This window comes from Stigmatopora argus, chromosome 7, assembly GCF_051989625.1.
Source record: "Stigmatopora argus isolate UIUO_Sarg chromosome 7, RoL_Sarg_1.0, whole genome shotgun sequence".
Taxonomy (NCBI): Eukaryota; Metazoa; Chordata; class Actinopteri; order Syngnathiformes; family Syngnathidae; genus Stigmatopora; species Stigmatopora argus.
Genome location: NC_135393.1, coordinates 9,761,309 through 9,774,474, shown reverse-complemented (window position 1 = coordinate 9,774,474; position 13,166 = coordinate 9,761,309). Strand labels below are relative to the sequence as shown.

Sequence of the window (13,166 nt, the reverse complement as noted above, 5' to 3'; positions counted from 1 at the left end):
GACATCACATCCGTCTAGCTCCTTTTCCACCATTTCCACAAAGATATTTTAATCCCCAAATCTGTAACTCGACATTTCCTATATGACACCCAATCAAACGGGTGAACTCGGCCCTTTAGTGTGTTTAACTCCCACTCCCTTTCTGATTTAATGCGGCCGCAAGATGTAATAAGTCAGTCGATGATTGTTTATTTGTTTGATGTAGCATGTCAACACTGGACAACAAAGCTGTCCTTCTACGTCCACTAAATGGGCGCACTGTGGACTCGTTTAAAGCGGCTCGCATGTCACATCTCACCTTCTTCTCCGTTTGGAAAAACGTTGGAGCGACGGACGTGCGGGCCCGGCTTGAACGCCATCCGACCGTCGTCCAATCAGCGACGAGCGCACTGAAGCGCGAGCCAATGGGAGCGAAGAGTTGCCCCGGAGTGGGCGGGGCCGAGTGCTTGTGCTGGAATGCTGCCTCTCTGGGAATGTTTTCCACTTTCAATCTCTCTTTTTTTTTCTCCAACTCTCCGTCCTTCTCACAAGGCGCTCTTTAAGCTCCGGTGTCGCCACACAGAGCAGCCATTCATCGGCTTCACGGCCAGCCACACACACTCCCATGTTGAACCACCGCGCGTCTCTGCTGGTAAGTTATGTAATTTTTTTTAATGAAAATATATTATAAACACAAATAATCAAATCAATAAAATGTGTCACGCTATATTCTTCTTCTCTAGTTTGCATTTTTTATTCGCGATTTGATGATGAAATCAATGCTTCGTTCATATAAAGGCTGTTTTTATTTTTTTATATTTTGTTTTAAATATGACTGACGATGACTTAATAACTTAATTAAAAACGCTGATCAGCCTCGTATGTTTTTCCCCCGCAGGTGTAGCGGATTTCGCTGCGTAAACAAGGAAAAAAAGGATCCGGCCACATTTTACGCATCACTATGGCTTCGTATTAAAAGAGTCCGCACTAAAGTGGGACTATCGCAAACTCCACAGTCCATAAAACCTATTTGAAATCGTCGTAAAGTAGTTGTTAAACGAATTAAGTGTTTTCCCAAAATGTCCGGAGAGGAACATAGCATGTCCGAGGCGGAGCTGAGCCCCGGAGGTTCGGACGACGCTCGCTCGCTTTCCCCCGGCCACGTCGGAGCGCCACCCGGCCACGACTCACCTCTGACGGGGCCCCCACCTCAGCTGACCTCGCTGTGTGTGGCGGACGGCTCCGGGGATGACAGGTCGACGGTGAAATCGGAAGATGACGATGATCGTTTCCCCATCGGCATACGGGAGGCGGTGAGCCAAGTTCTGGATGGCTACGACTGGACCCTCGTGCCCATGCCGGTGCGCGTGAACAACGGAAACAAAGCCAAGCCTCACGTCAAACGGCCCATGAACGCCTTCATGGTTTGGGCCCAGGCGGCCCGGAGGAAGCTGGCCGACCAGTACCCCCACCTGCACAATGCCGAACTCAGCAAGACCCTGGGCAAACTGTGGAGGTTTGTATGAAAACGAAAAAAAAATGAAAAAAAAGAACACCACCCTTCATAATTTGCGGCCAAAAGGACGCAATTTTGCATTGGTGCGTCAAATCACCACAAGTCATTTGAGAAAGCGTTTACGCACGCTATTTGCGCATATTTTGACTTCCACGTGAAGTAAAATCCACTCCTTGTTCTCCTCCCTTGCAGGCTGCTCAACGAGAGCGACAAGAGGCCATTCATCGAGGAGGCGGAGAGGCTGAGGAAACAGCATAAGAAGGACTACCCGGAGTACAAGTACCAGCCTCGGAGACGCAAGAACGGCAAACTCACGCCCGCCAATGAGTCGGACAGCCCGGGCGAGGGCGAGGCCAGCCATTCCCAGTCCCACTACAAGAGCTTGCATCTGGAGCACAATGGCGGAGCCGGGTCACCTCTGAGCGACCTGCACCACCACCACCATCATCACCATCACCATCACCCTACGAGTAGGTGGCACTACACCCAAGTAGTATAAAACATGCATGTAAAATAAATAAATAATAATAAATCAAATTTCGAGTCTGGATAGGAAAGGGAACGACATTGGAAATCTCATTGATTGGACGTCGATCACCGTCAACGGCAACCATTGAGATTTAACTGATTCACCTTTACTGTATGAAATTTAATGCATTTTGATTGATTTGCGCACAAAATATTCAGGCCAGGGTTACAAGCACAAGCACCTAATCTACCAAACATAAAAATACTTCTTGACTCATGTTTCACCAAGCAAAAAGTCTACATTTTACCACTCTTTAGTAATCAGCAATTTCACAAAAACTAACCAAATGGACTGATCATATATGTATAGACACCTTCTTAAAACAATTACCTACCAAAGTAATTTTTTTTATCAGGAAGTTTTTTTTGCAATTTGGGTGGAACAAAAAAACTCTTCGCTGATCTAAAATGGCAGCTATCACTACTATATTCATAGTTGAACATTTCAATTAACAAATATATACTTGACAATGGCAGTGAATGAGTTAAATATTACGGCAACACATTTTTTTTTGTATTTTTTTTTCAATTTTCTATGCCAAAAATGTTAAATGACTAGCAGAACAATGAAATGTTTCTCAGTTCGATGGGGAAAGGTACATAATTAATACTATTATAGTATTCATAATATCCACTGACATAGATACCCTGTTTCGAAACAATACTTTGGAGAATAATGAAGTCATGTGGGATCATTTATTTGACACTGGTTGAAAATCACAAAGAAGAAGTGGGACAAAATATCAATATAGTGGTTTATTATCAAGTTTGATTTCATAATCCAAATAATGCGTAACATCAACATGAGCGCAGGGCTTGGGGGAGAACCATTACTTAATAACAATGCCATTAAAATAAATTTCATATTCAATTTGAAACATTTAAAAATGAACAAAAGTTAAACACTTTATAATCGATGTTAAAAACAACGTAACTGTATCTAACAAATGTAATGTGTTGAAGCTGACCCATAAATGTAGTCGCTGCGACATTATGCAAAGTTTGAAATTCGAATAAAGTGATTCTTTCTCATACCACTAGAGGGAGGCCATGTGCAACTTGGGGAATCGCATTGCTACGTTTATGATTTTTAAAAAATACAATAGCTAAGTGAAGGGTTCCAGAAATGTATTAAATATATCTATCTCTTTCAGGTCAGGGTCACAGCCCACCAACACCACCGACAACCCCAAAGACAGAGCTCCAGTCAGGAAAACTGTCAGACAGCAAGCGGGAGGGTGCTACGGGAGGGGCAGTAGGATCAGGGGGGTCCAGGGGATCCCTCGGCGTAGGGGGCGAGGGGACCTCCGGCGGACCTTCGTCGTCCGGCTCCAAGCCCCACATCGATTTCGGCACAATGGACATCGGCGAGATCAGCAGTGAGGTCATGTCCAACATCGAGCCTTTCGACGTCAACGAATTCGACCAGTACTTGCCCCCCAATGGGCACCCCCAGGGCGCCGCAGGGGTGCCGTCGGCGGGATCCTCGGCCTCATCCTACGCCTACGCCCTTGCTGCAGCTAGCGGTCACTCGGCCTGGCTGTCCAAGCAGCAGCAGCCTCAAGGCTCGCCCACATCCTCCGACCACTCCAAGGCCCAGATCAAAAGCGAGTCCGGGTCCGGGAGCCACTACGCCGAAGCTTCGTCGTCACCGTCTTCGGGCGCCCACGTCACCTACACCCCACTTAGCCTCCCTCACTACGGCTCAGCTTTCCCCTCGCTGGCCTCCAGAGCCCAGTTTGAATATGGAGACCACCAAGCCCCCGGGGCGTACTACACCCACACCAGTCAAGCTCCTGGGCTGTACTCAGCCTTCTCCTACATGGGCCCTACACAGAGGCCTCTGTACACCACCATAGGCGACCCCTCCAGTGTGGCCCCCTCCCACAGCCCCACACACTGGGATCAGCCTGTTTATACCACACTCACAAGACCCTGAGGGGGGAGTCCAGGAATATATGGGAAGCGTGTGAGAGCAGCAGTGTGCGTGGGTTTGTTAATGGGAGTCCGCGTGATGTGTGCGTGTGTCTCGGTATGTCTATGGCATATTGAAGAAATATTTGAGGTTTTTACATTTTTTAGATCATGAAATGCGTTAAAGCGGGAGGGGGGGGGGCAGTTATTCATTGAGAGTCTGCAGCCAATCATAAAGATTCATTCAAAAATAATGTGTGCCATCAGGAATTTATGAGTGAAGATGTACAGCAATTGGAGAGCAGCCAATAGATTGTTTTTTTTACATGACAAATGATAACCCAGAAAAGGTTCACAGACTCAATTTCATCTATTAACCAAACTAAAGGAGTCTTGTTTTTTTGTTTTTTGTTTTTTATCTGTTTGTTACTTTATGAGTAGTATCGTTTATGTTGAAATACTAGAGTAACTTTATTGTGACTGACATGATATAATACACTTACACAACTTCACCACTGCTTCTGCAAAACGTTCCCTTCCAACATGGCACTCAATTAAAAGGTTCATATTTTAGTAATGGCAATTTTTCTTATGTTTGTCCTTGTTTTTCTGTTTTTTTTTCACCCTTATTTGCTCTGAAGCTTATCTGGGAACAATAGGAAAAAGAGAGGGAAAGAGAGTTCTTAGAAGATATTTCACATTTTTGCTCCATCGTGGACATTTACCTCAACTCTCATAGTCATTTTGTGCCAAGAGCAGAGAACACTTTCCACGCCCGCTCCGTTTGAGAAAATGTTGAACTGTCACTTTTCATTCTTGCTTCTTTATAACAAATTGCTGATTCACAACTGATTGCTAACATGTCGTAACGAGCTAGTACAAAGTTCGATCCAATCCCTTGAGATAATTGGCCGGCTTTTGGTTCTACTTAAGGATTACTTACAATCACGTGTTCAATTGTTCTGCATGTGTTTTTCTATACAGCAGCCCAAACAGGCTACCATACATTCTCTCTGGCAATGTGAATAATAGTCATTACACGGGCTTTATTACATTATATGTGATGCATACTTTCCTATTTTATACTGACCCCCTTTCATGCATTTTTTTGCTAGAATTATCTTACGTCTTATGTACGCCTTTGTGTCATTCTGAATAGTTTTGTAAAGTTTTTGCCAAGTATTTTGCTTCCTTGCAAGAAAAAGCAATGTTGAAATATTATTGTTGTCATCTATTAAATCAATTTATTTATAAAAAAAAAAAAACCTCACCCCTAATATGTGTTTCCTTGGTGAATATAAGCACAGAAAAATTCACATTGACGTTATTTTAAGCAGCAAACACATTAAGGCTCTAACACTTAGCCAGTGAGGGCCGAGAAAGTAAATTAAAAACATGCTGCTGACGTGTGAACTGCAGTAATAACACAATCAGTCCCCTAGCAGCCTAAGCTGTTTAATATGTTTGTATGCACAGTAGGCTAAAATGGACTACTAATTCCTAGCATTTAATCGGCTAGGATGGCGTTTTACTGCAAAAAACAAAGAGAGCTATTGAGCGAGGCAGAGGGATAAAAAAATGAGCGAAGGGAGGGTGTTGAGAGCCAGAGAGAGGGCCCAATTTCAGTCTTTCAATAATGGACTTCCTCACATGCTGCTTTCTCTTCTCCACCTGAATAAATGCATGTCTCACCAAATCAACTTAAAGACAGCTTCAACGGATGTCTTCAGAGCATCCCTGTGCTCTTAATGCGCCAACCCTTTTTCAACAAGTAATACTACACAAAATGCATTAACCTGATTTGCCAGTTACTCACAGAAAAGAAAGCGAACTGCTCAAAACAACATTCATGGAGTGGAAATTGGACCTACACTTCCTTCATGGGAGTCAAACGAGTCAATCAGGGGTGCATTTATTTTTTCATGGTCCAAATTGGAAGACTACTATAACTTAAAACCATGTACATGTAAAAGTGCAATCATTTTAATACCAATAAACAATATGCAGATCTATTAATGCACCGCGTAATTTGAACAAAACCCTTTCAGGTATAGTCACCGAAGTGTGTTGCTGCAGGTGTCCACACCGGTCCTCGAGGGCCATTGTAGATGATTTTTTTTGTTTTAACCGACCTAATACAGACAGCGTAACCAATGAAGCTTCTGGTGGTATAATCGGATTACAAAATCTGATTAGAAAACCCATGATTATTGACAAGGTGTCTTCTTGATCTGTTGGAACATGTAACATAAACTTTGTGTATAGAATGCCCTTTGGGATCATGTGGTGATTTAGAGCTCAATCAATAAAATTGAACTTAAATAATAAAATCGCCTCACATGGTAAACAAGTTTTATTATATGGAAACCAAAAGAAAACAAATATTATTTACAGCATTGTAGTATTTTGTAGTCACTGGTTACATACAGCAAGTTCCACTCCAGACCATGGAGAGGCAGTATAAAACACTTCTGCGCCGTGTTGTGACGTCATCACAAAGCGCGAATTCACCTGTTTTCAAAACGACTACAGAAGTAACACACGCGCATATTGTAAATAATAAATATTAATATTTACGTTGAGAAGGTACCCTTTTAGGTAAGACATCACAGGCCTGGGTGGTATTAGCCAAGTCCTTTATCGTGTCGTACCATCTTAAATCACAATGCTGCAGAAGGGCAAAATATGACGGGTCCCTTTTGCTAAAAACATTAGCCGTCCTGAGGAGCATATCCAAACTGTTTGGCATACTTTGCAGAACTATTACCAATATATTTTTGTCGTAATATATTTGATATTTGTTACTGGCCAGCAGCTATGGATACTAGCGATTTCGACGCCGATAACTCTGTCAACTGCCGACTGTCCTCCGTCATCCCTGATATTTGCAAGACTGAAGACTGCTGCCTGGGCATTGACGAGGCAGGCAGGGGACCTGTGCTCGGTATGATGGCTCTCTTGAACCCTAGTTCATAGGGCAAGGAAGTATTTTGTGGTAAAAAAATGTTTTTTTTAGGTCCAATGGTTTATGGAATATGCTTCTGCCCCATTTCAAAAAAGGAGGATCTTAAAACCTTGAAAGTTGCAGGTAATTATTTCCACATCTAGTGACTCAAATATTGTTGACTGCAGTAAGTGACCTTGTTTTACTTTAGTTACAAGGGTAAGTTTGAGTTCTAGTTACAAATGATATAATTGCTAATGCTTGAAATGTGATGCCTCTTCAGTGGTCAAGATCATTGTAACATTGTTTTATAGGACACCATATTTGAACAGAGGAATCTTTCACCTATGCATAAATAGCTGCTAAAAATCACTTTAAAACTTTATGATTCAACTACAATATGAATGTTCATTTTTATTTGAAAAAAATCCCCTCAGCCTATTAGAACAAATTGCATTTGTTTCTATAGACTAGCTCACTTTACGAATCTAGCTTTTCAGCATATCTACATTTATGTTTGCACACATTCCCCTCCAGATTCGAAAACCCTATCGGAGACCGAGAGGGAGAATCTATTCCAAAAATTGGATGATTCCAAAAGTTTCGTGGGCTGGGCCCTGTGTATACTCTCCCCCAACACCATCTCCAGCAGCATGCTACAGAGGTATTGTTGACAAATGTAGTAAAAATTATTTTTTAACCTGTTGTGTGTACATCCGTGCGCCAACGGCATGTCTGCTTTTTTCAGGACAAAATACAACCTGAACACTATGTCACATGACACAGCTATTGGCTTAATTCAGTTTGCGCTGGACAGTGGCGTACAGGTCAAAGAGGTATGTTTTCATGTCACGGAGGATTACCCTCTTACTCGAAACATGAGTTCCAGAAGTTATCTTTCATAATTCTAGTGGTTTAAGCCTAGTTGGTAACACCATAATGACTTTAGTACCTTATCCATCGTTGCAGGTGTTTGTGGACACGGTCGGGCCAGCCGACAAGTACGAGGAGAAGCTCTCCAAGCTCTTCCCAGGCGTTGATGTCACAGTGAGGCCCAAAGCCGACTCCCTTTTCCCCATTGTTAGCGCAGCCAGTATCTGTGCGAAGGTCAGTTAGGCCGTAATACACTGTAACACTGTTATTTTGTTTTCACAACTCTCTTGGTTGACGACGGGGCTCCATTGCTTGTAAAATCAGAAGAATTATAGTCAAATTATATGAGGGAGAATGTTTTGTTTTGCCCAGATCTAGTGATAGATATCAATGTCTTATTTCCATTTTTTATCAGGTGGCCAGAGACCATGTTGTGAAGAACTGGAACTTTGTTGAGGACTTAGGAGATGTGGATACTGAATATGGCTCCGGATACCCGAATGGTAAAGAATGCTCCCCTGATGTTTATTATATTACATTAGTACATACATTATATGAATAAAATGGGTTTTACAAAATGTTGTCCTATTCATAGACCCAAAGACCAAAGCGTGGCTCCTGAAGTACTTAGACCCAATGTTTGGATACCCTCAGTTTGTGCGCTTTAGCTGGAGCACGGCCCAAACTTTGATAGACAGCAAGGCTGTGGCTGTCCACTGGTAAGTGTTGTTAAAATTGCTTGACTTCAAGTAGGCTTACTTTTTTTTTTAATTGATTGGCAAAAATCAACATCTGAATGTCAAATTTTCAATTAATTATCCCAGAAAATTGCGATGGGTGCATCATTAATGTCTGCCTTTGGTCAAAATTCCTCAACAAAATTATAGCTGTTGTTTTGCATTTTTTTTAAATCAGAACTAACAACTTCATCCAAGCAAACAAGTAGATGCTTTTTCAAAACTAATGTAAATTGACTATAAACAGAAAAGGAAAAATTCTGTAAAAATTAGCTTGGGTTTGCATTGAAACGCGTTTGTCGCACATGTGTGAAAAACGCAACTTCTTTGATTTCTGCCATGCAATTCATACACAAAAGGTTTGGCCCGAAGAGGCGAGCACTTACCACAGTAACCCACAAGATTTTCTTAATCCGTACTCAGGGACGATGACGAGGAAGACGGTGAGAAAGCGGCAGAGCGTCTTGCCAACAAGTCCATGCTTTCTTACTTCAGTGCACCAGGTGGCGTCAACAAACAAACGCCGACACACCGTTTCTTTTCGGAGAGGAAGTTAAAGAATATCAACACTCTGTGACGCCTGGCTGAGTTGCTTGGGGACACACACGCCATAGTTGTTGGAAGGTCTTTATTGTTCAATTTATACCCATTTTCCTCATAAAATGTGTTTTATCAAATATATCTAGTGTTTTTGTTTTTAGCACAAGTGGGAGAAAAAGAGGAGTCAGGTTTTCAAAAGGTAATTTAATCCCAATTGTGCTCACAAGTGTAAGAATAAAGAAGTACATTTGGTTTTATTTAAAACTTTAGTTTCCCAAGGCTGAAATTCATTTGTTCACTAACAGAATTATGTGAAAAAATGCCTTATCTTGGATGGTATGAAATGAGTTTGTCAATACATGCAAAAAAATTACGTTACGACACAATAAGAGGTCATTGTCAAAATATTGCTTCAATAGGGCCTTCAATTCTGATTGAGCTAATTACATTTGGAAACAAGTTAGTAATACATTAAGAAAATGTGAGCTTTTTTATAGCCAGCTTTAGGCCCTTAATGTGTTACACACATCGCATTAAGCATTGTTGCATTTTCTTATTAACATTACTAAGATTCAAACGAGGACACAAAAAGACATACGTTCTTTGCAAGGTGTTAAGGCGTTGCCCTGGTCTTGAGATGTTGCAGCAATCTTTTAAAGTAGCTTTCTGAAGTGGCATCTTCCCTCTTTATGTCCACAATAGCCAGAGGTAGACACCATATGTATGATCATAACGCATCACATCCCAAACTTGAGAGTCACCATCCACCCGTGAGCCGAGGTCACTTTTCTTTGATTTTATGTCGAGACTCTTGGATCCTTTTCCCACAGTTCATAGCCAAAGTGGACACGGCAAAGGAGGAAAGGATGATAATGGAGCTCCCCACAAAATGAGACGAAGCACCTCTGGTTGTTGCTCTCAAGGCTTTCTTGAAGAATGAGTCCCTATCGAAGGCTGCGGTGGCGGTCTGCGAAGAGACTTCCATGGTTCCTTCAACTTCTGGAGCTTGTCTTAGATGCCTACAGTGAGGTGAGAGGACAACACCTTGCTGGATTTAATGTCTTGGGTCCGGTCTGATTCAACTCCTGATCCCTTCCTGTTTGTCCATTTATAACCTCCCGTCCCTCGTATGTCATCCCTCTTAAGAGGGCAGTTCTTCTCCTGCGTCAATGGGATTAAAAATAGTTAGGATGCTCATTGAGGGCCGAGGTGGCGACCTATTTCAGCTAAAGAGAGACTGCCCTAATGCCATTAGATTAGGCTATCATTGTCCAAACTTGGCTCGTGGTGATGTCATAACCGGGACGTTCACCCAATGAGACGCGAGATGTCAATCACAAAGCCAACGTTAGTTATCAGTATAAGCTCATTGAGCAACAATCACCCTTTTCTGGTAAGCAAAATACGATCCTGGTCATTTATTGTCCTACTGAATTTTGCTGGAATCATTTAAATAGGAAATCATGAAAATAGAGGGTGTTGTTTTGTTTTTAGCTGCTCTGTGCATGAATGATTAGCACCTCCGCCTCACAGTTGTACGATCAAGGGTTCAATCCTGGGAGTTTAAGTATTTTTTATTTCATTTTTTGCTCTAAGTTAAAATTGTACCCATTTCTTGGTACTATATTAATTTAGAGAAGAGCTGAATATCCAAATCATACAGGATGCTCGTTTGTTTTTTGTAGCAAATCTAACATATTTTACCCTTTATAGGGGAAGTGACTAACTAGTCTTATTATAATACAAATTGTACATTTATATATAAATCATTCAGTATTTAACTCATCCAATTCAACGTCCTCAGTGCCCTTTCCCAGTCAAAACGGATTGGATGAAAAGTTAAAATCAAATATTAAAACAGGAAGAACAACAAAATCCAAAGAACACATGAGGTGAAATTAGCAGTGTACGAGACAAGCAAGCTGGCAGCTTGTTTGTGTTGGCATAGGTTAACATTAGGGAATAATTCACACTGGATCGTATGTAAACTTCTAATGTTTGTGCATCCGGGAGAAGAAAAACCCAGAATGCTCACTGAAATGACTAATGAGACCGGATTTTGCCAAAATGAATACTGACACACAGTTTCTTGGAGAATAGCTCAGGTTTGAACAGATGAGACTCACCAGCTGTATGTATAGACACAAAATGAAAACAATGCTAACATAAGCAGGAAAAACAATTGAACGTTGGAATATTTTGAAAATTGCCATGTTTGAACCCAATCTAAATATTCTGTAGAAAAGGAAGAATCTGAAACAGGTAGTCAGGAAAAATCCTAAAATAGAATTGTTTTTCTCGAATTAAAATAGATGTACTAAATGAAAACTCAAGCGTCATCAATAGCAATTGTTAGATTGGCAAAAAAAATATAATGTAAACAACATTTTAGAGTATTTAGAAGTGATAAAACAAATTTAATTTATATTTATCGAATCAGAAGTGCAAAAAAATAAATTTAAATGACAATTTTGGAATTTTCTTTTTCTAAATGTGTGAAATGTGGATTATTTACAATAGATGGCCTATAAAGGATTACTGTCCATTTTGTATCGTGTAATTGGAATTATTATGGAAAATATCTGTAGTTACGGTGCTTTAAAGAAAGGCAATAATGTGTGTTACACAACAGCTGAAGCAGTTGTACTGTAACAGAAACACATTATGCAATATGATACTATATTGAGTATGATGCCACATATGGTGCATCAATTTACATTTTTCTCCCCCTTGTGATTCCAATCTACGGTTTCCAAAATTTGGCAGAAAATCTTTTTAAATCAGTAGCATTGATTCCAACTACAAATCAAATACTTCCTTTTCACAGAAGGCCCAAATACCTGATAGGTGAGGTCAGCCAGTGTCAGCAGGTCTGTAATCCCTCAGTTTATTACACACAGTCCTAGTTTCTTTTCTTCAGGGTGTCTCTTTCTACCGCACTAATTGGATTGTGCTGATTCTCCTTCTACATTTAACACAGAAAGCTTGAATGAAAGTAATGCGTGTGCTAGTGTCTCACGCAAGGCTGAAGGAGAAGTTATTTATTCCCTCAAGTTATGTCACCTGATTTTAAAAGATAACCTCATAGTTAATAATCAACAACTTCTGAGAAGTATTCAGCATGTTGATGCATTTTGACAATGTGGCTATGCGGTATTCCTCTACCACATGGCGTCCCCATTGTCCCAAAATAAACTGGGCAAAGAACTATTATTATAGGAACATATGCCACATAAGAATGCATACATATAAATCTAGATTTATTTATCTAGAATCTAGATATAAAGGAGATTTATATGTATGCATTCTTATGTGGCATATGTTCCTATAATAATTTGGTTCCCTTGAGTTAGTTCTGAACACACTTCTGTATGTTAATTGTAGTTCAGAAGGAACACAAATAAAAGATTTGGATAAATGCAGATAATAATGCAAATGGTTTAGATGTTTTATGTCCTAGGGGAAGTAGATCTGAATTATGTTTTAGACCAGGGCTGGTGGACAAGTTAGACACAACAAGGCAAAATCTTAAACTGTGAGAGTCAAAGAGCCACACTTTACGTCAGAAGCAGCATAAAATAAAATAGATTTTTTTTGTTTTTATCATCGCCCCGATGAATTTGAGTGTGTTTTAAGAGACAATAAAAACAAGAGAAATATGAAATGAGGCAGAGAGACACAGTTTATACAAAATATGATAAGAAGCAAAGAGCCTCATTCATTTAGGCCGCGAGCCGTATGCGGCTCGAGAGCCGGATGTTCGCTACCGGTGTTTTAGACAATAAATCAGAATACTATAGACATGAACAGCTTTGATGATATGTTGGTGCTGAAAATTTACAGTATGTTAAGGTGTCTCAGGAATGTCTACATTTAGAAAAAAGTAATTAAAATACAATAACATAGTGTAACTCTGATATGGCATTGAAAACTGATTTCATATATGTAAGAAGCAAATATATTTTTCAGTGTTTGAACTCCCTTTGAACATGTCCGCATGTGTGAATATCACATCGTGACCTACAGGACACAAAATGTGACATTCATGAATGTGGACAACAGGTCCTTATGGTGTTATGTTATTTTTATATGGATTACGTAAGAAGCAAATATATTTTTCATTGTTTAAAACCGG

At 40.6% G+C, this 13,166-nt stretch overlaps 2 protein-coding genes and 1 long non-coding RNA gene across 5 annotated transcripts; 2 read left to right on the top strand and 1 right to left on the bottom strand.

The window, feature by feature from the left end:
* The first annotated feature begins 496 nt into the window (after positions 1 to 496).
* LOC144077633 (transcription factor Sox-10-like) lies at positions 497 to 5,182 on the top strand. Its single transcript, XM_077605512.1, has 4 exons — positions 497 to 631; positions 878 to 1,495; positions 1,688 to 1,965; positions 3,178 to 5,182. The coding sequence occupies exons 2-4, from the start codon at positions 1,059 to 1,061 to the stop codon at positions 3,960 to 3,962; spliced, it is 1,500 nt and encodes a 499-aa protein (XP_077461638.1). The 5' UTR covers positions 497 to 631; positions 878 to 1,058; the 3' UTR covers positions 3,963 to 5,182.
* Positions 5,183 to 6,401: 1,219 nt separating this feature from the next.
* rnaseh2a (ribonuclease H2, subunit A) lies at positions 6,402 to 10,444 on the top strand. 3 transcript variants are annotated; one of them, XM_077606246.1, is made up of 10 exons: positions 6,402 to 6,535; positions 6,753 to 6,881; positions 6,954 to 7,025; positions 7,419 to 7,545; positions 7,630 to 7,717; positions 7,851 to 7,988; positions 8,170 to 8,257; positions 8,350 to 8,473; positions 8,915 to 9,115; positions 9,862 to 10,444. In XM_077606246.1, exons 2-9 carry the CDS (start codon positions 6,755 to 6,757, stop codon positions 9,066 to 9,068), a joined length of 918 nt encoding a protein of 305 aa, XP_077462372.1. In that variant the 5' UTR covers positions 6,402 to 6,535; positions 6,753 to 6,754; the 3' UTR covers positions 9,069 to 9,115; positions 9,862 to 10,444. The 3 variants fall into 3 exon arrangements, with proteins under 3 accessions (XP_077462372.1, XP_077462371.1, XP_077462373.1); XM_077606245.1 differs by lacking the exon at positions 9,862 to 10,444 and having other exon boundaries at positions 8,915 to 9,300; XM_077606247.1 differs by lacking the exon at positions 9,862 to 10,444 and having other exon boundaries at positions 6,450 to 6,535; positions 6,750 to 6,881; positions 8,915 to 9,300.
* Positions 9,216 to 12,233, bottom strand: LOC144078056 (uncharacterized). The gene is made up of 2 exons (XR_013301158.1): positions 11,872 to 12,233; positions 9,216 to 10,192 (listed from the first exon to the last, which is right to left on the bottom strand). It is a non-coding gene; the product is annotated as an uncharacterized LOC144078056 (long non-coding RNA).
* Between the last annotated feature and the right edge of the window lie 933 nt (positions 12,234 to 13,166).

Bases quoted from the DNA above. Each gene is read 5' to 3' on its own strand.
- LOC144077633 (XM_077605512.1), top strand. From the start codon at position 1,059: ATGTCCGGAGAGGAACATAGCATGTCCGAGGCGGAGCTGAGCCCCGGA. The intron at 1,496-1,687 runs GTTTGTATGAAA...CCTCCCTTGCAG, and splicing joins ACCCTGGGCAAACTGTGGAG to GCTGCTCAACGAGAGCGACA. The intron at 1,966-3,177 runs GTAGGTGGCACT...TATCTCTTTCAG, and splicing joins CCATCACCATCACCCTACGA to GTCAGGGTCACAGCCCACCA.
- rnaseh2a (XM_077606246.1), top strand. From the start codon at position 6,755: ATGGATACTAGCGATTTCGACGCCGATAACTCTGTCAACTGCCGACTG. The intron at 7,026-7,418 runs GTAATTATTTCC...ATTCCCCTCCAG, and splicing joins TAAAACCTTGAAAGTTGCAG to ATTCGAAAACCCTATCGGAG. The intron at 7,546-7,629 runs GTATTGTTGACA...TGCTTTTTTCAG, and splicing joins TCCAGCAGCATGCTACAGAG to GACAAAATACAACCTGAACA.